At 50.2% G+C, this 21,323-nt stretch overlaps 1 protein-coding gene across 1 annotated transcript in view; it reads left to right on the top strand.

The window, feature by feature from the left end:
• The window catches only part of Vwf (von Willebrand factor), a 137,184-nt gene that overhangs the window by 47,450 nt on the left and 68,411 nt on the right, over positions 1-21,323 (top strand). The window contains 7 exon segments of the mRNA XM_028892286.2: positions 1,475-1,575; positions 5,787-5,982; positions 6,583-6,704; positions 6,706-6,799; positions 10,298-10,538; positions 16,934-17,028; positions 18,083-18,243. Of these exon segments, the coding sequence (XP_028748119.1) occupies positions 1,475-1,575; positions 5,787-5,982; positions 6,583-6,704; positions 6,706-6,799; positions 10,298-10,538; positions 16,934-17,028; positions 18,083-18,243 (1,010 nt within the window).

Genomic DNA, 21,323 nt, shown 5'->3' with positions numbered 1-21,323 from the left:
TGGGAAAAAGCTTCTTGTCCCATGTCGTTACCCAGGTCACATTAACTGACTTTGTATTGCACAACTCCCGAACCTTACCTTCGCAGTAACTTTTGGATCTCTCTCCTCCATGACTCTTGGCTCTCCTGTAGCCTATAATCCTAGCTTGACACACAGTGGATGAACTTGGCGAGTGAGCACACTGCATTCATGTACATTTATGCTGAGCGTGACTCCAGGGAGCTGATGTATCCCTCCAAAGCGAGGCATAAGCTTTCCTCACATCCGCCTTCCCACAGCAGTAGACTTTGCTACTTTCAGCTTTGTGCACAACGTTGTTCAGCCAGAGGACCGCCATCCAGCCTGGACGCCAACAGGGCCCAAGCGTGCTCGAGAGTCAGGTTTAGTGGTTGTGATAGACTTCCGTTTCTTTTCTTTCCTTTTCCTTTTCCTTTCCTTTCCTTTCCTTTCCTTTCCTTTCCTTTCCTTTCCTTTCCCTTCCCTTCCCTTCCCTTCCCTTCCCTTCCCTTCCCTTCCCTTCCCTTCCCTTCCCTTCCCTTCCCTTCCCTTCCCTTCCCTTCCCTTCCTCTCTCTCTCTCTCTCTCTCTCTCTCTCTCTCTCTCTCTCTCTCGTTTTTCGAGACAGGGTTTCTGTGTGAAACAGTCCTGGCTGTCCTGCAACTCACTCTGTAGACCAGGCTGGTCTCGAACTCACAAAGATCTGTCTGCCTCTGCCTCCCAAGTGCTGGGATTAAAGGTGTGCACCACCACTGTCAGGCGTGATAGACACTTTCTGTTACTGTGATGAAAAACAAAAACAAAACCACCACCACCACCACCACCACCACCACCAAAATCCCAAACTGATTAAGTGCCACTTGGGAGGAAAGGGTGTATTTCATCTCATACTTCCACCTCATAGCTCATCACTGAGGGAAGTCAAGGCAGGAACCAGTGTGGGATCCTGGAGGCAGGGACGCAAGCAGGAGGAAGGCTGTTTACTGGCTCACGCCCCATGTGTTCAGTGACTTTTCTTATACCCCCCAGGGCCAACTGCCCAGGGGGTAGCACTGCGTCTCCCACATCATACAGCATCAAGAGAATGTCACAGGCATGCCCACAGGCCAATGTCATGGAAGCATTCTCTCAATTGAGGTTCCCTTCTCCCAGGTGACTCTAGTTGAGGAACACCAGCACAGAGGATTCCCTCAGCCTCAGGCTCTGGCCTGAAGTTAGGATGCCGGAGCCTCTGCTGCCCCCTTGTGTCATAAGGGGAAGTACAGGTTGTGGCCGAGGAGCGTCTCCTCTGGGAATTTCCTTGCCTTTATCCACCCAGTTCACCACTCTGCAGAGAGCCCCCCTTCTTAGCCCCCAGCCTCATAGACACCTGTCTGTCTTTTGCTCTTTGCTTGTCATGCCATGACACTTTGAGACATCACAGATGCACAACACACCTGCCACCTCCCCATCTGAACCTACGCCCCGTCCTCTTCTAGGCGATCTCCGCATCCAGCACACAGTGATGGCTTCTGTGCACCTCAGCTATGGGGATGACCTGCAGATGGACTGGGATGGCCGCGGGCGGCTACTGGTTAAGGTAGGTCCCTTTCCAAGCTACAGCCTTCCTGGAGCCCGACCTTTACAAAGTACCCCTTGTGCTCTGGGCAAAATGGCTTTGTGTGGTAGGAGAAGAATTTCTTTCTCCTCACACTCTACACCCCCAGAGCAAGGAACAGGCCTCTCTGTGTGTGAGAGGCTGATGTCTGTTTCCTGGGTGCTCCTTGTTGGCCCTGGGGCTTCTTCCTTCTGGGGTTTGGGTATTGTGCTGATCTCCAGAATGGATGCCAGTCCCCTGGAGTACTGGCATCGAGGCATATCTGCTGGCCAGTTTCCTGGATCAAGGGGTGTCCCTGGACACTCACTGTGGGGAGCAAGGGAAGAAACACATTGGAGCACCCAGCTCAGACCCAGTATCCTCCCATACAGCATCTGGAGAGAGCCTCGGGGGGATCTTCCACATTCCTTACTGAGAACCGAGCTGATGCATGTGTGGGCCATGTCCTCTGGGTGGTCTAATCAGATTGGACGGTAACATGCATTTCACTGGGCTTCCAGATTTGCTGACCTTGCACAGTCCCTGGCAGCTGGGCAGAGCAGGAATTGCCCTCACTAGGCTGTTTCATAAGGGAGACAGCCAGGGGACATGGAGAGGCACCAGAAGCCCACACTCAGTCACAGCACAATGACAGTTGGTTCTCTGGCCAGTGTCCTTCTGTTAGATCATGGTCTTCACTGGCTGGTCTCAGGATGCTGTTAGATTCTTAAAAACGATGGAGGAGGGTCGCCGAGATCTTTAGTGAGATTATATCTGCTGACATCAGATTAATGGTTAAACCAAAGCTGAGCAGAGTGGCACAACCTAGGGCTGAGGAGGAGGAGACAGGGGCTGGAGGCTAGCCTGGGCTACCATAGTGAGTTTCAGCCAACGTGGGCTCCATAGCAAGACCCCATCCCAAACAGCAGACGAGTTAACCGGAGACATCAAGACACACATGAACTCATTTATAATGTAACACTAACCGTCGTTACCTAGCAGACATTTGTAAGCACTGACGGGCATCAGGAGACATCACTAGGCAGTAAGAAGAACGCCATGGCTGCACATGGCTGCACATCTCTTTGATTCATTTAATAGAAGGCAGCTGGATTCTCCTATCTACTTCTGCAATCAATCTGCTACATTTCACGTCACAGGGCCTCTGGAAAATTCCACTGTGTCCTTGTACGAGAATGAGAAGGGAAGGGCAAGAGCAAAATCATGTAGCTGTGAAAATATTCAGTCTCAAAGACCCCTGGAAAGGGCCTCAAAAGACCCTGATGCGTTCCCAAGACCACACTTTGAGAAACAGCATCCTAGGGCAGACTCAGGGTGCCTGGAGAGTCCTGCCCCACATCCTGGGGTCCCTGCTCCCCAGCGTCCTTGTTGTAACTCCATGGTGGGTGTTGCACGTCCCTATGAGATGCTGTTCTTCTGTTCCCGTGTGGCCACGTTCACTTTCCCATTGTGGCCACGTTCACTTTCCCATTGTAGAGCCTCCGAGAGAGAGAGATCCACTTTTCTTTTGTAAAATAACTGTAACCATAGAGCAGGGAGCAGGCAGAGTCAGGAGAAGCCTCTTCTCCCATATCTAGTTAGAACTGGGGACGGGGCTCTGCTAGAGTCACGGAGGCTCGGCAGGTAGGGGTGTGCCAACATGAGTTGGTTACAGACCTTGGCTCTCTGGGTCTGGGTCTAACTTGCCTTCTGCTCACCAGGCCTCCAGGGAGTGCTTGCTGGGAGTCTGCCTTCCCAGCATCCACTCTGGGGCAGGGTGGGTGTGCTGGCTTTGTGTGGTTTCTGCTCCGGTACCTCCTGTCCTAGGCAGCTGCCTGCCTTTACCTCAGGTTGCTCTGTTCTTTGTCTCTCTGAAGAGGAGAAAGGTGCATTTGTGAGGAGCAGGAGGGTGTGGGGGGCATTTGAACTGGCCCCTGGGGCTTGAGGGAGGTGCTGGCTAGAGGCAGGCAGGCCTGGGGTACAGGCTTCAGGGGGCCTCACCCTCTTTCCACCTGTGTGTGATATGCATGCCTTGACCCCAGGTAGTGGGGACGTGGTTACCCAGCTCAGGTCAACCAGGACTCCCATGCAGGCCAAGTTCGGCCTCAGCAGAGTCCTATGGGGACCCAAGACAGTCCCCACTGTCATAGAGCTGAGGCCTGTTTCCAATAGTGTCTTCTCAAAATGCTCTGAGCAGAGACACTGTAGGTTCTGTGTCCAAGGTCGATGTCCCTGGGTACACCCTCTCTTCCAACCCCTGACCAGGCTGTCCCCTGAGACAGGCCAAGGGCACAGAGAGGAAAAACTTGTTCAGAGCAGGGGTGGGTAGTGATGGAAGGCTAGTGAGTGTGGCCAAGGGGAGCTCCAGGGAGCCTGAGGGCACCTGATGTGTCAAGAAGGGCAGGAGGAAGAGATGCTGAGAAGTGGGGAGGCAGGGTGGAGTCCTGTCACTTGTTGCCACTTTGCTCGGGTGGCCTTGACAACCTTCACTGTGTTTGATCTGGCATCAGGCGGAAGCCCTTTTATTGATGGTAATTTATTTGTTCATTCATTCAACCTATCCATTCAATTTGGCAAATATTAGGGTGTCCCAGTAAACTTCCTGTGTTGCGATCCTCACTCCCCTCCCCCAAGGCGATGGTGTTAGGAGGTGACTTTTGGGCAGGGACGAGTTCAGTAAGGAGGAGCCCTATTAATGTGACTAATGCCTTTAGAATGAGCTCCAGGGAGCCAGGCAGTCCTTTCCGTCATGATCCCTGCAGCAAGAGGCCAGCATCTGTGAACAGGGCCCCTGCGGGGTGCGGCCTCTGCTGGTGTTTGACCTTAGCTCCTAGCCTTCGGATGACACCGTTTCTGTTCTTCATAAGCTTCCCAGTCTATGGTATTTTGTTACAGCACAGGGAATAGAAGATAGACACCATTGTCTTAGAGATGGCGAAGGCCCAACAGCGAAATGGCGGGCAAAATGCTGGCCTCGTTTAGTTTGAATTCTAACGAGGAAGACAGATAATAAAACAAACAAGTCTGTTATATCATCTATTAGAGTAGAGCAGGCAGAAAGAGAAAGCAGGGGAGGCCCCGAAGGCCAGGGCGGTTTAGTTTTAAGCAGGGAAGTCAGGGAAGGCCTCAGTGCCAAGTGTATGTGACACTTGGCCTTTGTAAAACAAACAAGGAAATGCTACTCTGTCCACTTTTCTTACTTGCACACATGTTTGTGGGTCTGGAACCTTCCACATGTACCTTGTTAAGTCACAGCTGGAAGCTGTAAGGGGCTCCCAGAGTTGACTACGGGTGTCCAGGCCTAACTCATCAGGCTTTGGGACATCAGAGGAGTCACCTGATCTCACTGATTACCCACAGAGCTAGAGTGGACTCTGGGGTCTGGTCCCTACCACCTTCAAATCTGCACCATAGAGACCAGCAGTGCCCCAGCTGCCTGGGGAAAGGCTGCCTCCATTGGCTACTTGGTCCTGAATGTAAACCGTGGGCTCAAACCTCTGGCTCACCCCTGAGGTCTGATCAGAGAGTGAGTGATGGGGCTGGAAGCTGAGCCCTGCTTCCTCCCCAGGGTCCTCATTAGGAGATTGGAAGAAAGGCATTGCTTCTGGACATCAGACATGGGCTTGGATTGCCCTCCTCTCAGTCTGTCTTGCCCAAGTGACCAATACCTGTTCAGTGGACAGTTCATACTTCCTCTCATTGTTGCGTAGCTTATGTCCACTGAAGGCATGGGTATACAGAGCACATGAATCTGAGATTCACCTTGCTTGTTCTTCCCAGCCCTGCCGCTCTCTCTGGGATCTTATGCAAGTCCTTTTTCTCTCTGGGCCTCCACTGTGCTTTCCAAAGTGACTATATTATATATATGTAATTCTTAAATATTGTTATTAATGTGTTCTTGATTAATATAATACATAATACATTTATAAAGAAATACATTATGTATTATAATATATACAATAATTAATTAATATAACTCTCAGAATTCTGGCTGACTGTTCTCTGACCGGCGACTGGAGAGCAGGGACAGAGCTGGTACCGTGCACTGTACCGTTTGCAGGTCCCTCTTGTTTGCAGCCCAGAGCTTAGTTGTTGGGGTTATTTATTTTTCACGTGGGGAAATGGTTTGATTGAAACGATCCCATTAACTAAGGGAAACCACTGCAGCGTTCAGGACGGCTGCTCTAAGGGTGTCTGTCTCCTGTCTTCTGCAGCTGTCCCCTGTCTACTCTGGGAAGACCTGCGGCTTGTGTGGGAATTACAATGGGAACAAGGGTGACGACTTCCTCACGCCCGCGGGCCTCGTGGAGCCCCTGGTGGTGGACTTTGGAAACGCCTGGAAGCTTCAAGGGGATTGTCCGGACCTGCAGAGACAACCCAGCGACCCCTGCAGCCTGAACCCGCGCTTGAGTACGCGCGCCCCAGAGCTCCGGGGTCTCCCACGCTCCAGGCATTCCGTGGGACAGTGTACTGTGGGGGAGCCAGAGATACAATTGACCCAGCCTTTATTTCGACCATTGGCGTTTTGGCCATATCTACGTTTGGCTCATTTCCTTTTCAAAGTCTGTTTATTGAACACCCTCCATAGATGAAATCTTGAGAAAGAAGAGACGATTGTGTCGTTTCTGGCCCGAGAAGGTCTCGGTCTCGAGCAGCCACGGGCTCTAGAGCTGAATTATTGCGCGATATGCATTGCAGTGGCCCTGTGAGACAGTGTTGCTACATCTCCGCTCTCTTTAGCTTCCGCCGCTCTGACCACTGTCTCCAGTCAGTGTGTGTTTGGGAAACGCGTTTTTACCTGTAACTGAGTCAAACACAGGACAGTACATTGGCTCCAGAAGCCAGAGACAGAGAGACTTGCTTTTGCAGCAACTGTGGACAGAAAAGGGAGCTGGGTTCTGCTCCTGGGTGGGGGTGGGGTTATGGATGTGAGAATCCCTTGTGACTGGCCCCAGAGGCCTTGGCAGGGCCCGCTCTTATCTGGCATTGGCTCTTCTCTCCCCACACCAGCCAGGTTTGCGGAGGAGGCTTGCGCGCTCCTGACATCCTCCAAGTTCGAGGCCTGCCACCATGCCGTCAGCCCTCTGCCCTACCTGCAGAACTGCCGCTATGATGTCTGCTCCTGCTCGGATGGCCAGGGATTGCCTGTGTAGCGCGGTGGCCAACTATGCTGCGGCGTGTGCCCGGAAAGGCGTGCACGTCGGGTGGCGGGAGCCAGACTTCTGTGGTGAGTGCCCCATGACCACTTACTCTCCTTTAGGTGGCCCACCCAAACTCTGGCACCTCGTGGGGTCTACTCCACCTGGCCTTTTCAAAGGCACTTTCTTTGAATTATTTCATTTGGAAACAGGTCCCAGTGACAAACTTGGGCCTGCAGTTCATTTGCAGCCATTTCTCCGGCCGACCTTCTGCTCTTGGCTGGTGGTGGGGTGGGTTCAGGCATAAAAGCAAGTGGAACCCCCTTTGCAGAAGCCATGGAACCCCGGCGTGAGCCTGGGCCTAGCTGAGATTGCCTGTAACTGCTGCCACCTAGTGTTGATTCCATGTATGGTCAGGCTGTGGCGTGAGTTTGGAATGAAGGAATCTTTTGCTTATCATCAGTCAGGATGTCAGTGAGGCCTGGCCCACGTCTTCGGCATTGTATAAAGTTATGCAATGTTGAATAATGTCATTGTTTTCGTTGACTTTGCATCTGTCCTCTGCTGTGGTAGACTCCCACCATCAGAGCGGGTTTCCGCTCCTGCACTGTGGTCCCCTGGGCAGCTAGACTCTGCTTCCTGTTTTGTTGTTCCCCTGGGGACATTTGTCGAGTGTCCAGACTCAGACAACTTGGAGACAGAATCTCGAAGCTTCGTTTCTGAGACCTCCCTCGGAGATGCCCATCAGTCACACCATGGAAGGGATGCAGGGCAGGGATAGCCGAGGAGCACTCTCTGGGGAGGGTGTCCTTGACCAGAGTTTCACAAAGGCACATTTGGGGCAGAGACGAGTTAGCAGAGCAGGGGTGTGAGGCAGGGGGTCTGCAAGAGTCACGGAGGCAGAACTCGGACTTCTAGGGCGAGGCAGGCAGGTGTGTTTGGAGATTGCAATGGCCGTCCTGACGGGAGCAGGGAAACAGTAGTTGGGAGCAGTGGTGGGAAAACCGGACGTTATGCATTTGCAGAGAAGTACATGTGTCAGTGTTGGTGCCTCACGGGCTTGTGCTTAGTGTAAGCACTCTCTTAGAGAGAGGACCAGATGATGAAAGATGGGATGAAGGAGACACGCTGTCCCCTCCTCTTCCCTCCAGCCCTGGGGTGGAGGGAATGCTGGGAGCCCAGAGGATGGAGCCTAAGCTTTTCTGGAAGTCCACCTGTGGTCTAGCAGCCCTGTGACCCCGAGTCCTTCACTGGAGGGCTCAGGACTTGCGTTCCCTTCTTCGTGTCTGCCTTCTAGCTGCGGGGACCCAGTCAGTGGTGTACTGTTTATGAATATGCTTCTGTTGCCCACCAGTGTTTGGAATTCTGCACTAGCTCTGTGCAATTCAATGGCATCAGAAGGCTGTGTTAATGTGGGACATTCTCCCTGAAGGCCAAGAGCCTTCGGGAACATTCTTTCATCTCTTAGGAGCAGTTGTTCTTCACCTCCACAGAAGAGAGCGTGGGCGATGAGCTGGCTGATGTTGCAGTAATCAGAGTGACTCAGTTAAATGGCTCCTGAGTCTTCCTGAGACAGCTGCAGGTGCTGGCTGGCAGGAAGCAGATGTTTAGGGACAAGAGGGACCTGTCCCTGTGACTTTATGTGACTGATGGTCTTGGCTTGCTTCTCTGAGCCCAAGGAGAGTGGGCCAGTCCCTTGGGTTCCAGCCTCTGCCTTTCCTCACTCAGAGGAGCCTAGGTTTACTGCCTCCTGGTCCCTGACCTCTTTTTTTCTTCTTGAGAAAGGAACAGAGCTCCCAAACCACTCCCTCCTTTCAGAAGAATGTCACGTGGGGACAATTGAGGAACAGGGACATGCCATGCAGCTGCTTTTGTGTGATGCCCCAAAGAGACCCAGGAGCAGCACCCACATTTAAAATGTCTGTTTCTTTTGGGGGAGACATGGGCTCCCTGAAGGCAAGGTCCAAGTCTTTTTATCAGTGTCTCTGAGCCTCACACAGCCCTGACATATCCATACATCTCTGCTGACCTGAGGTGTGCATGGTTTCCTGAAGAAAGAAGGTTTGAGGAGAAACTCCTCGAGCCTGGATGCCAGCTCTGGAGACCTCTGCCGGTGGGGAGGGGAGCCCTGGACTCCAGCGGCTCCTCCCCACATGAAAAGTGCCCTTGTTATTGCACATGAGGTGGACTGAGGGGAATTGCTGCCTTTGTGGGCTAGCGCGCCCCAATCTCACCCTGTCTTTGCTCTGTACATTCATCCAGAGGCCCAGCCTCTCCACTCCTCCAGAAGAAAGCAAGTCGGTGACTCACGTGACTAGGAAATCTACTGCCTTCCCAGTTAACTTAAGATACAAATCTGAGGTGATGGTAGACAGGAGAGGCTCAGGGTCTCTTCAGAAGTTCACAGCCAGGGATGACTCTAACAGCTCCTATGGGATGTTCTGTCTGTGGTGCCGGAGAAAGGGATTGTCACAGAGAAGGAAGGTTCTGTTGTCCTTGGAGGGCTGTGCCCAGAGCACAGCTCTTATTTCCTGTACAGCAACCACAGGCAAGGGCAAAGGGCACCCATCACCTCTCTGTTCTTCTCACCTTCCACTAGAGACTTTTATCATCAGTGTGTTCATTAGACTACAGGTTCATGATGGCCACAGTGCAGGAAGGGAGGGTCAGGTCTTCTGAGGCCGAGCTCTTTCTCTAGGACATGACTCCCATCTTGAGCCTGCTGAGCTGGCCTGGGACTCCCTTCCAATGACACAATGACAATAGCAGTGAACATCTGTGACAGGTTGGCTCATCTAACCCCCACAAAGACCCAACAGATACTATCGCCACATTCTGTTGAGGATGGTGCTCAGAGTTCCATGCTAACTAGTGGTGGAGCTGTGATTTGAACCTGCGGACATGGGGCACAGAGCCCATTCTCTAGCTGCCTTAGCATTTTGTTCTACATAGCCATAAGGTATTTCTCATTTCTCTGTGAATGCTCTGGCACCAGGGGTGGTGGTGAGGGCGGTGAGCAGACAGAGGCTGCCCACTTTGCTGGGGGTAGTGTATACGTGCCCCTGCTTGTAGTGTGCCTGTGCTCAACGGGACTGTTCCCTTCCTGAAGTGTGATGGGCAAGAACATTAGCTTTAGGGAGGCAGAGAGTTGGGCTCAGATCTTATTTCTTCTCCCAGAGAGGCCAGATCCTTAAGCCTCTCAGCTCGAGTGTTGGTTTCTGTGGGTAAGAGTCCACGAAGGGGGTGATGGGAACTAACGCAGCAGCGAGGTGCTCCGAGACTGTAGCCACTATTGTTCTCACGGTGGAGATGCTCCCGCCCTCCACTCCCAGTTCTTTTGGATATTTAAATTCGCCAGGACTTTAGTGTTCTGCACTTGGAGAATTCTCAGGTAAGGAAAGCCCGCGCTCTCTCTGGGTAAAGAGAGAAAATGTGTGTACCCGTAATTTGGATGTACATTTTTGCGCCTGAAGATATACTTTTGCTCAGAGTGGGAAGGGATGGTTATGACCATACAGATACAGCAGTGCTCACAGCTCCAAGGTACAATATCATATCTGATGCTTTCCTCCATCCCCTGTCTCCAGCGCTGGGCTGCCCACAGGGCCAGGTGTACCTGCAGTGTGGGAATTCCTGCAACCTGACCTGCCGCTCCCTCTCCTACCCGGATGAGGAATGCAATGACGTCTGTCTTGAGGGCTGCTTCTGCCCACCAGGGCTCTACCAGGATGAAAGAGGGGACTGTGTGCCCAAGGCCCAGTGTCCCTGTTACTATGATGGTGAGCTCTTCCAGCCTGCAGACATCTTCTCAGACCATCATATCATGTGGTAAGTGCAGCCAGCCAGCCAGCCAGCCAGCTAGCCAGCCAGGCTATGAGGCTGAATGCCTGGGAGGACAGTGAGGACTTCCTTGGTGGCAGAACTGGACAGGAAAATGGCTTTTCAAATCCTTTTTTAAAAACATGGATGGGTAAACTGAGGCCTCAAAGGGAAATGGCTTGTCCAGACTTGCATACCAAGTGGACATAGAGGGGTCCTCGCAGGTCTTCAGTGTCCATATGTAAACAATGACCTCTCCATGCCAACTTTGGGAATTCTTCAGCTTTGCTATCCACTCTCATATGCCAGGCCCACTTCCCCTTTTCTAGAATGGAAAATGGAGGTGTCCCCGTCCCCTCCCCTCAGATTCTTTCTAGTGTCCACAGGCACTTGGATGAGAAAATTATGGCACAGCAGCTTTGCTCAGTGCTTTGCCCGTTAATGTGTTTGGAGTTGCTTTAACTAAATGCTAGAGACTGGGTCTTTCATAGAATAAGAAGTTTCTTTTGGATTCTGGTTCTGGAGGCTGAAAGAAATGTCCAGGCTTGAGTATCTGCATCTGGAGAGGGTCTCATGGCATGTGTGAGACATGTACAGTACATGAAGTAGCTTCACTTTTCACTTTTTTTTTTCCTAGTAACTCTTCTGGTCTCTTGAGGCTAACCCACTGCCCATGAGCTGGGCACTAATCCTATCCACAGATGACTCTCCTGGAGTCAGGGTGGGATCAGGGTCAGGGACTGTTAAAATACGCAGGAGGACTGATGATTCTTTTGCAGCAGGCTGGGACGGGTTTCGAACAGAGAACAAAGAAGAGAAAGTGTAGCTTCAGGGAGTGGGTTCTGGAGAATGTGGGGAAATGTTGACAGTATTGATGTGAAGACTGTTAGGTCTTAGAGCAAGCAGTCATAGGGGATAGAGAGCAGGGACCCCAAGCCAGACTCTGGAGAGATGCCTAGACCAGCAGGTGCTGTAGGACAGCAGACGGCACTGTGGGTGCTCAGGACTCTGAACCTGACTGCCTCAAGGACAGTGATGGCAGGTGGTAAGAGTGCTCCCTGAAGTGCAGCGGATGCTGGCCTCACTGACCGAGTCTCCAAGAGGACATGGGGTGGATGAGTGAACCCCATAGCTTAACTTAGGGGGATGGAATTCGAGAACCCCTGTAGCACTGATAGTAATGGGAGTCAGTAGGAGATATGGACCAGAGAGCAGGAGAGGACCAAGTCTAGAGTGCGGGGACTGGTCAGAGGGAGGAGGAGGAGGATTCCAGGAGACAGCAGGGATGGAAGATGAGCAGAAAGGGCAGAACCAGGAAGTGCGGTGTCACAGAAATGGAAGGAGAAACAGGGGCTTGGCTTTGGCCCCCTCAGGTACCCAAATCCATAGATGCTAGAACCCTTCACCTGAAAGGCAGCTCTGCATATGGCCCAGGTACATCCTCCTGTGTACGTAAGTCATCTCTAGATGGCGCTCAGTACCTACAGTGTGACAAGTGCTGTGACTGCTTGTCCCTCTGCCCAGGCAGTGCAGGGAACAAGGCCTGCCATGTGTAACGCTGACAAAATTCATTTTCTCCTGAATGTTTTCCATCCATGGCTGCTTGGCTTTGTGGAGGTGGATCCCGGGGACACAGAAGGCACATGGTCACAACCCCTGCTGTGGGCTGGATCTTTTAGCCTTAGCCCCATCAAAGGATTGCCTGGCAATGCTTTCCAAGTGTTTCCCTCTGGAGAACAACACTGTCGGACAAGTACGGCTTGCTTCTCCCCTCAGCAACTGCCCCCCCCCTTTTTAAATTATGCTAGGAAAGACGTGAAACGATGTGCTGGGAAGGAGGCTCAGCAGTTGCAGTGTTTGCTGTGGGAGCGTAAGGACCGGGCTTGGGATCCCCGGGCCCCGTGGAAATGCTGAGTAGGCACGACCTGTAATTACAGCTCATGGCTCAGAGAGGGGATCTCCAGACCAAATTAGCTAGAAAAGACCAGCCGTGGGGAAGAGCTCTCGACTGAGAAATGTTGCCTCAGTGGGTAAGAAGAGCAATCAAGGATGTGTCCGCACATCAACCTCGGGCCTCCACACATGCACACACATAGGCACATGCACCCGCACAAGTGTGTCCACATACGTGGATCGCATGCATACACACACAGATGCACGACAGTGGAAACATTTTAAAGAGACATGAACTTTGCCATCATACATCCTCCCTTAGTGGCACTAAGTACGTTCACACATTGTGCAACCAACTCTCCCCATCTATCTCTAGAACTTGTATGTTCTGGAAAGAAACTGTGTCCATTATTCCCAGCCTAAATAGCCGCTTGACTTTTTCCATTATGAATGTGGTTACTTGAGATATCTCATGAGTGGAGGCATCCAACACGCATCCTTTTCTTTGTGTCTGGCTTATTTCACTTACGTTAATGTTTTCCAGGATCACTCTTGTTGCTGTGTATATACAAACCCGTTCCTTTAATGACTGAATGGTATCCCACTGTGTATGCATGTTCCCCTTTGCTTACCCATTTGTCTGTTGGTAGACACTTGGCTGCTTGTGCCTCTTGGCTGTTGTGAACAGTGCTGCCATGAACATTGGTGCTTAAGTGTCTGAGTGTGCTTTCAGATTTGGGGGTGGTATATACCCATGACAGCTGGATCATATAGTAATTCTATTTACATTTTAAAGAACTACCAAACTATTGTTCCACTGAGGCTGCGGCACTGAAGTCCCCACCAGCAATGGACCAGGGTAATCATTTCTTTACAAACTCCCCGGCATCTCTTATTTTCTGTCTCTCCTCCTCCTCTTCCTCTACCTCCTATTCCTCCTTCCTCTTCTTCTTCCTCCCCCCTCTTTCTGTCTCTCTCTCTATATATATATGGTGTGTGTGTGAGAGTTCAGGGGCATCTGTGTTAGAGCACATGTGTGAAGGTCAGAGGTCAGTCTTGTGTGACAGTCCTCTCCTTCCATCTTATTGGAAACAGAGTCTCTTGAGGTTTGCTACTTTGCGTATGCCAGACTAGCTGGACAGCGAGCTTCTGGGGATTCTTCTATCTTCTCTCACAGTCTCTCCATGGGTGCATTGGGATTACAGGTGTGCTACTGTGTCTGGCTTTACGTGGGTTCTGGGGTTTCAAATGTAGGCTTATATAGCAGGCCACTTCACCCACTGAGACATCTCCCAAGCTTCCCCTGTTCTAATAGTTACCTTCCTAGGTATGATGTAGTATCTCATTGTGCTTTTGATTTGCATTTCTTCAATGATTAAGGACCTTGAATAGCGTTACATGTATCCACTGGCTATTTGTAGATTTTTTTTTATGAATCTACTTGAATCTTTCAGCCAGTTTTGAATTGGATAGTTTATTTTGTTATTGAGTTATTGAAGACCTTTGTTATTCTGGATATATGACTTGCAAATGTTTCCTCCCATTCTGTGACTTTTTTTTTCTTTCCATTCTGTTGTTAGTGCCTTTTGGTGCAGAAAATATTTTAATTTTGATATAATCAATTTATCTGTTCTTTTAATTTATTCCTTATGGTTCTGTATTATAGCCAGGAAATCAGTGCCAAATCCCAAGTCATGAATATTTACCCCAATGATCCCTTCTAAGACTTTGCTAATGTTTAGATCTTTGATCCATTTGGCGCTCATGTTTTGTATATGGTGTAAGGTTAGAGTCCAGCTTCATTCTTTCCCGGACGGAACTCCAGTTTCCCGGCACTGCATGTACTCTTTCCCATGTCTTGGCACTGGTGTAGAAATTCAATTGACCGTCTAGGCGACGGCTGACTTCTGAGCTGTTTATTTTAGCTGGTCTGTATACCTGTCCATCTGCCAGTCCACACTGTTGTAATTACTGTAGCTTTGCAATAGGTTTGGAACCAGAAACTGGCTGCTCCAGCTTTCTTCTTTGTCGAGATTGTTTTGCTGTTCAGGGTGCTTTGAAGTGCCGCATAGACTCTAGTCTTAGTTTCTGTAGAAACTGCCGTTGGGATTTGGTTTGGATGCCTTCAATCTGTAGGCCACTCGCAGAGTCTTGTCATCCTATCGTTATGCCTTCTGACTCATATGCAAAGGGTGTCCACTTACTTAGGTCTTCAGATTTCTCAGCAATGTTTTGTAGTTTCTTGGAGTGTTTTGTGCGTATTAATTGTGCTAAGTCCCGAGCCTGCCTGTGACATTTTCATGTGTGCACATTCTATACTTTGAACACACACATCTTCTTCTTACTTCCCTTTCCCTCTCCCCCAGTCATCCTGTTCTTCGCAGTTTTTTTTTTTTTTTTTTTTTTTTTTTTTTTTTTTTTTTTTTTTTTTTTTTTTTTTTTTTTTTTTTTTTTCCTCTCCCCCAGTCATCCTGTTCTTCCCTAGCAGTCCCCTTTCTGCTATGTCTTCTTTCTAGATGGCACACATGAGAGCAAGCATGCTTTGCTCATCTTTCTGAGCCGGAGATTATTTCACTTAACCCAATCACCTCCAGTTCCATCCATTTTCCTGCAGACGATATGAATTGATTCTCCTTCATGGCTGAATGATATTTCATTATGTGTGTATCCTACCTTTCTTTACCTGTTCATCCACTGATGCACCTGGGCCGATGCCATAACTTGGCTGTTATGGAAAGCACTGTGTAGCTGTGTGCACTTCTATTGAATGCTGACTTTAGAGATGTAGGGCAGGGTTGGTACCACTGGACCATGGTCATTGGACTGTGAAGTTTCTGGAGGAGCCTCTATGATTATTTCCACAGTGGCTGTGTTAATTTACATCTCCACCAACAGTGTGAAAGACTTTCTTTTTCCTCCACTTCTTCACTATGCTTGTTTTTCTTTTGGCCTTTTGGGGACAGGGCTTTACTTTGTGGCTCAGGATGGCTTGGAGCTCAGTTTGTAGGCCCAGGTCGCCTGTAGCTCATGGCTGTCCTCATGTGTCAGTTTCTCAGGTGCCAGGACTATCTGTCTGAGACACCTGCCTGGCTTCACCATCATTGCCACGCTGTCTGGAGTGAGATGGGATCTCAGGGCAGTTTGGATTTATATTTCCCTTGTGGCTAAAGAGGTTGAATATTTTTTTCATGTGTTTCCTGAATGTTTGTGTTTCTTTTGAGATCTGTTTGTGTGTTCTTGGCCCATTTGTTTCTTATGTTTCAATGTGTGTTCATTTATTGTTTAATGTCTTAGGGTTCTTTACATACTCTGTCAGATGTGTGTCTGGTAAAGCTTGTCTCCTGCTCAGTAGGGATTACTCAGTTAACTCTTTGCTGTGCAGAAACTTAAAAAAAAATTGCTTTGTGTGTATTTATGTGTGTGTTTGTGTGCTCATGTGTATGCTTGTGTGTGTAAATGTATGTCTGTGTGTGTGTACACTTACATGTCTTGGGTAGGAGTGACCTTAGTTCTGGGGAAATGGTGTGCAAGAGCCCTTGGGTTTAAAGAGAGCAGTGCACCTTAAGATTCACAGACGGCCACTAAGCTGGAGAAGAGGGAGGAAGGCAGGAATCAGATCACGTGGATTTGCCCTCAGGAGTCTGTTGAAGGGAAACTCCTGAGGGCTTTCAGGCAAGGGCACAATCATGGTTCAGGTTTGATATTTGGCTTCTAAGAGGAGTATTTTGGGGGGGTGGTGAGAACAGATGCAGGGACAGTTGGGAGACACTCGCATGGCTCAAGCAGAGGGAATGGCGTCTCATCTACTGGCAGCAGAAGTAGCAAGCTTGTAGGAATTGAAGCAAACGTCAGAGGCAGAGTCCTGGGTGGTGGTAGAGCTGATGTAGAGGGTGAGACAGCAGTGTTGGGATGAAGCCTGGGTTCTGAAAGGCAGTCACATTGGGTGGGCGGGGATACCAACTCACAGATCAGCCTGGGAAGAAACCTGGGGTCTGGTGCGGACACACGGTGCCTGCAGTGTCTTTGAGACACTAAGGGAGCTAGCTATAAAGGAGACATTTGTATATACAGGTCCGAGGCTCGAAGCGAGCCACTGCTGGAAGTACACGAGTCATTTTTGTAATGAGAGGTAGAGTGTGAAGGGCAGTATAGAGGAAGGAAAGAAAGCTTGGGATGTCCGGGGAAAGGGGAGGTGTGGGCCACAGTTGAGGCTGAGAAGGAGCAGCCAGCGAAGTGGGGAAATACAATGGAGATTGTTTTAGTTCTCTAAGAGGATGGAGTAGCCCAGTGATGGTGGTGTTCCAAGGGGCATCACATAGGAAAAGAACCTGAAGGGACCCACTGGACTTGGTGGCCTGATGGTCACTGGTGGCATTGGTGGGTCAGAATTCCTAGAGTTATGGCTCTGAAGCCCCGCTGGGAGGAGCAGAGTGAGCAGGGTGGGTGGGTGATGAGGAAAAGGGCGATGACTGTAGAAAACTCTAGCAAAAGGTGGGGTGTCTTCTCTGCAGTTACTGTGAAGATGGCTTCATGCACTGTACCACGAGTGGCGCCCCGGGAAGCCTGTTGCCAGACATCGTCCTCAGCAGCGCCCCCTCTCACCGCAGTGAGTACTGCAGCCCCAAAAGGCTTTTCCCTTCCCTTCTGTCTAGACTCTTTGCCATGAGTCGGGGGAGAGAGAGCTGGCTGCACTGTCTGATGTGGGCAGGTCTTCAAACGGGTCTGGCTCTGCCCAGCATCCCTTGACTCCTTTGTTTGTGTGAGCGCATTTCAGACATATCTTTACACATGTAAACTCACGTGACTGAGGCACAGCATTTTACTGTGTGGAAGGAGAAGACTGAGCTGTCGGAATCAGTGCGATCTGTTTGCCTGTGGTAGTCTGGGTGCAGCGAGCATCTGGGGGTAGTTGATGGGCTCGCTGGGAAATGGTGCCCATTGTTCTTGTTCTTCAATGGCTTGTTTCCTGTGGGCACGCTGATGAGGGAACCTCCTTGGATGCTTGTCAGACGGATCTGAAAGAAGAGGGCTTCAGGCCAGTCCAGTTTGAGGCTCTCAACAGTTGCCGTACTGTTTGAAGACAAGACACAAAGGGAGACAGGTGGCCGGGTTCTCATTTCTAGATCAGAGGCAAATCTGTGAAATGTACAGTGGAAAAACAGGGAGGGAGAGTGAGGTGTGTCAGTGACGGCACACCATGATGCCGCCGCCTTTACAGAGAGGCTGGCCTTGGAGCAAAAGCCCAAGAGTTGTAACTCTTTCCTAAGTGTTCCTATTGGGTACCACCATGCTCCATTTTAGTACCTTCATCCATGTCTTCTCCAGCCTGAGTCTGGAAGTTCCACAATGCATCTTGGTTCAGTGCAAACTGGGAGAGCGGAGTCAAGAGGGATGTGAGACGAAAGCCATCAGGTGACGTCTGGGGTCGGTAGAGCCGACACCAGCTTGGCTCAAAGCATCGAGATGGATAAGGTTGCAGCCCTGGTCTCCCATGGAGACCCTGGCTCAGTGCTAGAGTGCACTGTAGGCTGGGCCGTGTCAGGTCTTGGAGGGCGGGCAGCTCTGAGTCTTTCAAGTGAGTGATGGTACCTGTGAGCTAAGGACAGGACAGAAGGGTGGTTTGCCACGGCTTGTCTCACAACTTTTTTTCCTTTCTCAAGGCAAAAGGAGTCTGTCCTGTCGGCCACCCATGGTCAAGCTGGTGTGTCCTGCTGACAACCCCCGGGCTCAAGGGCTGGAGTGTGCCAAGACTTGCCAGAATTATGACCTGGAGTGCATGAGCCCGGGCTGTGTGTCTGGCTGCCTCTGTCCCCCGGGCATGGTGAGCCTCTGCATGGTGAAGGAACACCTTCCCATCCATTTCCTTGCAGGCAGAGGTGAATGAAGAGGCTGTGGAGCCAGAGAGAGGAAGACGCAGGGATGGGGATGAGGGCAGATTCAACCACCAAATCCAGGGAGAGATTGGGGAGTAGAATATCTGGGGTTGATCCTGATGGACACATACAGAGAAGATTGTGGCTCACAGAACTGCCCTAGGAAGCAAAGAAACTATTTATAGAAAATGCTTAGGGTCTAAACAGGCACTTCTACTAGAATTTCCCCAAAGGTAACATTCCATCCATACTGCAGGGGCGGAAGGACCCACACATAGCTGTGTATGATTTACATATACTTGTCTGTAACTTCCTCTTTAAGTCTGTTCTAGTTGGCTTTCTGTCGCTGTGATAAACACCATGACCAAAGCAACTTTGGGAGGAAAAGGTTTATTTCACCTTCCGCTTTAAGGTCAGAGGGGAGTCAGGGCGGGAATTCGGGCAGAAACAGCAGAGGAACTCTACTCACTGCCCCCTTCTCTCTGGCTCAGGCTTAGCTAATTTTGTGTGTAACTCAGACCCTCCTGCCTATGATGGTATCACCCACAGTGGGCTGGGCCCTCTGACATCAGTTATCAGCCAAGATGATGCCTTCCAGATATGCCCACATGTCAGTCTGATTGTTTCCTCTTCCTAGGTGACTTGAGATTGTGTCAAGTTGACAATAAAAACACAATCAAGAAACTGTCCTTGCCACATCACAAGCAAACTGTGGCTTCCCTACACTCAAGCTTTGTTTTCTGGCTCCATAAAATGACTTGTGAGGTCTTGGCTAGCCCCGTGTGTCCCATGATTCTGGTTCTGGGGCTGCAAATGTCCCTGAAGGACACACAAGGTCTAATGCTTGTTTGTGGCCACCTGGCTCCTCTGTGTGTCTTCTAGAATGGTGGCAAGGGCTGGAGCATGCCCAAGCCTTCCAACCTCCTTCCTGCTACTATTAGGTCAGTTTTATATCGAATATATCATGCATATATTATTATCATCACTTTGAAGAATGCAGTTTCTGGACTTTTCTTTTTCAAATGTACCCTGTCTCTATGCTGCTCTGACTTCCCTTTCCCATACACGAAATATGTAGTGAGGGATTGAGACAGAGCTGAGAAGGCCAGCATGGAAGTGAGTGGGGTGGCTTGAGTATGCATGGATGATGCCTAGGACACTGCCTGACAGAGCTGTGGGTCTTCTGTCATGGAAACCAGAATGTATTCTGTGTCCTCAGGAAAGCTGGGCACCGAGGTGAACGCAGGACAGAGGGCCTGTTCTCTACTCCCTTTCTAGCCCCCTCTCCCAAATGGAGAGCTCTAGTACTTCTCTCGAAGGTGTTCCCTGCTGCCTTCTCCCCTGAGGCTTCTGGAACCATCTTGGAGACTGGCCCTTACACTGGACAGTGTGGTTCACACTGTAAGAGAAGAATGACCAGTGGGCTACAAGAGGAGGGAACTCAGCCTCAGGTCTGAGCAACAGGCAGGGAGTAAGAGCCCCAGAGATAAGGTCTCACTGTGAGTGTCTTGTGGCTTTACAGGTACTGTTGTTCCCATGGTGTTTTTGGAGGGGAAATCTTGACCTGAGAGAAACCGCAGGCAAGAAAAGGGACTTTGAGATTATAGCAGCGTCAGGAACTGTTTCATTTATCTTTATGTTAAATTAAAAAAAATATTTGAGATAATGCCTCATTTTGTTGCCCAGGCTGGCTTTGAACTACTGAGCTTAAGCAACCCTTCTGCCTCAGCCTCCTGAGTTGCTAGAACTACAGGGACACTCCATCATGTCAAGTTGGGTCAAGACTTCTTCAAACAAAGTGCGTGCGTGCGTGCGTGCGTGTGTGTGTGTGTGTGTGTGTGTGTGTGTGTGTGTGTGTGTGTTCACTCGCACTCGAGTGCATAGGGAAGCATCCAGGTAGTATTAAATATTAATAACTACAACAATTACATTAGACCCCCAATCGTGGGTGGGGAGCATGACCTCAGATCTAGGATGCAGACATTTTGCCAGGCACTCCATTCTCATCCAGAAACCCCTGCGACACATTCTTAGAAATGCTTGTAACTGAGGCCCCTTGCAAAAGCTTCTGTCCATAGAGGTTAGGTTATTTTCACAACTGCTTCATTACAATGCTGCCTGATGCGCCGATAGCCGGGGCCAGATTTGGCAGAGCAGAGAAACCCGTGTAATTTATGAAGTGTGCACAGTGAGCTGGCTGCAGCACCTGCCATGTGTTCCTGGCCACAGCACAAAGGAAAGGGAGCTGGGAACATCTTGCCTGGGTGCTTCTGATGGTGTAGACCTCATACCAGGGCTGTTTCCCTGTGCTCTGTGGGATGAGGGGGGGCTATGGCATGGTACCAAGGGTTTGAGCAAGGGGCCAAGGATTCTGCATTCTGAAGACTTGCAAGGGGGCTGCAAGTCACTTTCTGATGGAGACAGATCTGCTGAGAACAGAAAGAAAACCCAGCTAGCACCTCCGCCACCCTCTGACCCCACACTCTTGTGTAGTTGTTCAGTCTTTATCTGAATCCCAGAGGCCTCCTCTGTAATGTCCTCAGCTGCCTTCCTCATTTGGACGGCTGTGGGTGCAAGGGAGATACATGCAAAAACACTTTTAAATAACAAGATGGGGGGTTGTGGATGGAACAGTTAGGAGAGTGCTTTTCTAGCTTGCAAGAGGCCATGGGTTCAATCCCCAGCATGAAGTGGGTGGGGGTGGTACATGCCTGTGGTAGAGACAATAGAGTCAGGAGTTCAGAGTCATCCTTGGGTACTTGTGAAGTTGAAAGCCAAACTGGTTTAGAGATCCTGTCTCAAAAAAAGCTAGAAAATTCACAGAATTGTCGTAAGAGCCGTGAGTGTGGTGTTTGTATATAACTGAGGCTTGGTCTCAGAAACCACATGGGTTACCTCCTCATCTCGGCCACTCGAGGGATGGTGGAAGGTCTGTTTTCTTCCATTTCCAGTCTGCTGTGGACTAATGCTTTCGTGAAAACAGTGAAAATGGGTTATCGGAACGACAAGACAGCAGAGAAGTAGTGAT

The sequence above is a fragment of the Peromyscus leucopus genome, chromosome 3 (genome assembly GCF_004664715.2).
Source record: "Peromyscus leucopus breed LL Stock chromosome 3, UCI_PerLeu_2.1, whole genome shotgun sequence".
NCBI lineage: Eukaryota > Metazoa > Chordata > Mammalia > Rodentia > Cricetidae > Peromyscus > Peromyscus leucopus.
Note: the sequence above shows the minus strand (reverse complement) of the source record. Positions and strands in the feature narration are given on the sequence as shown.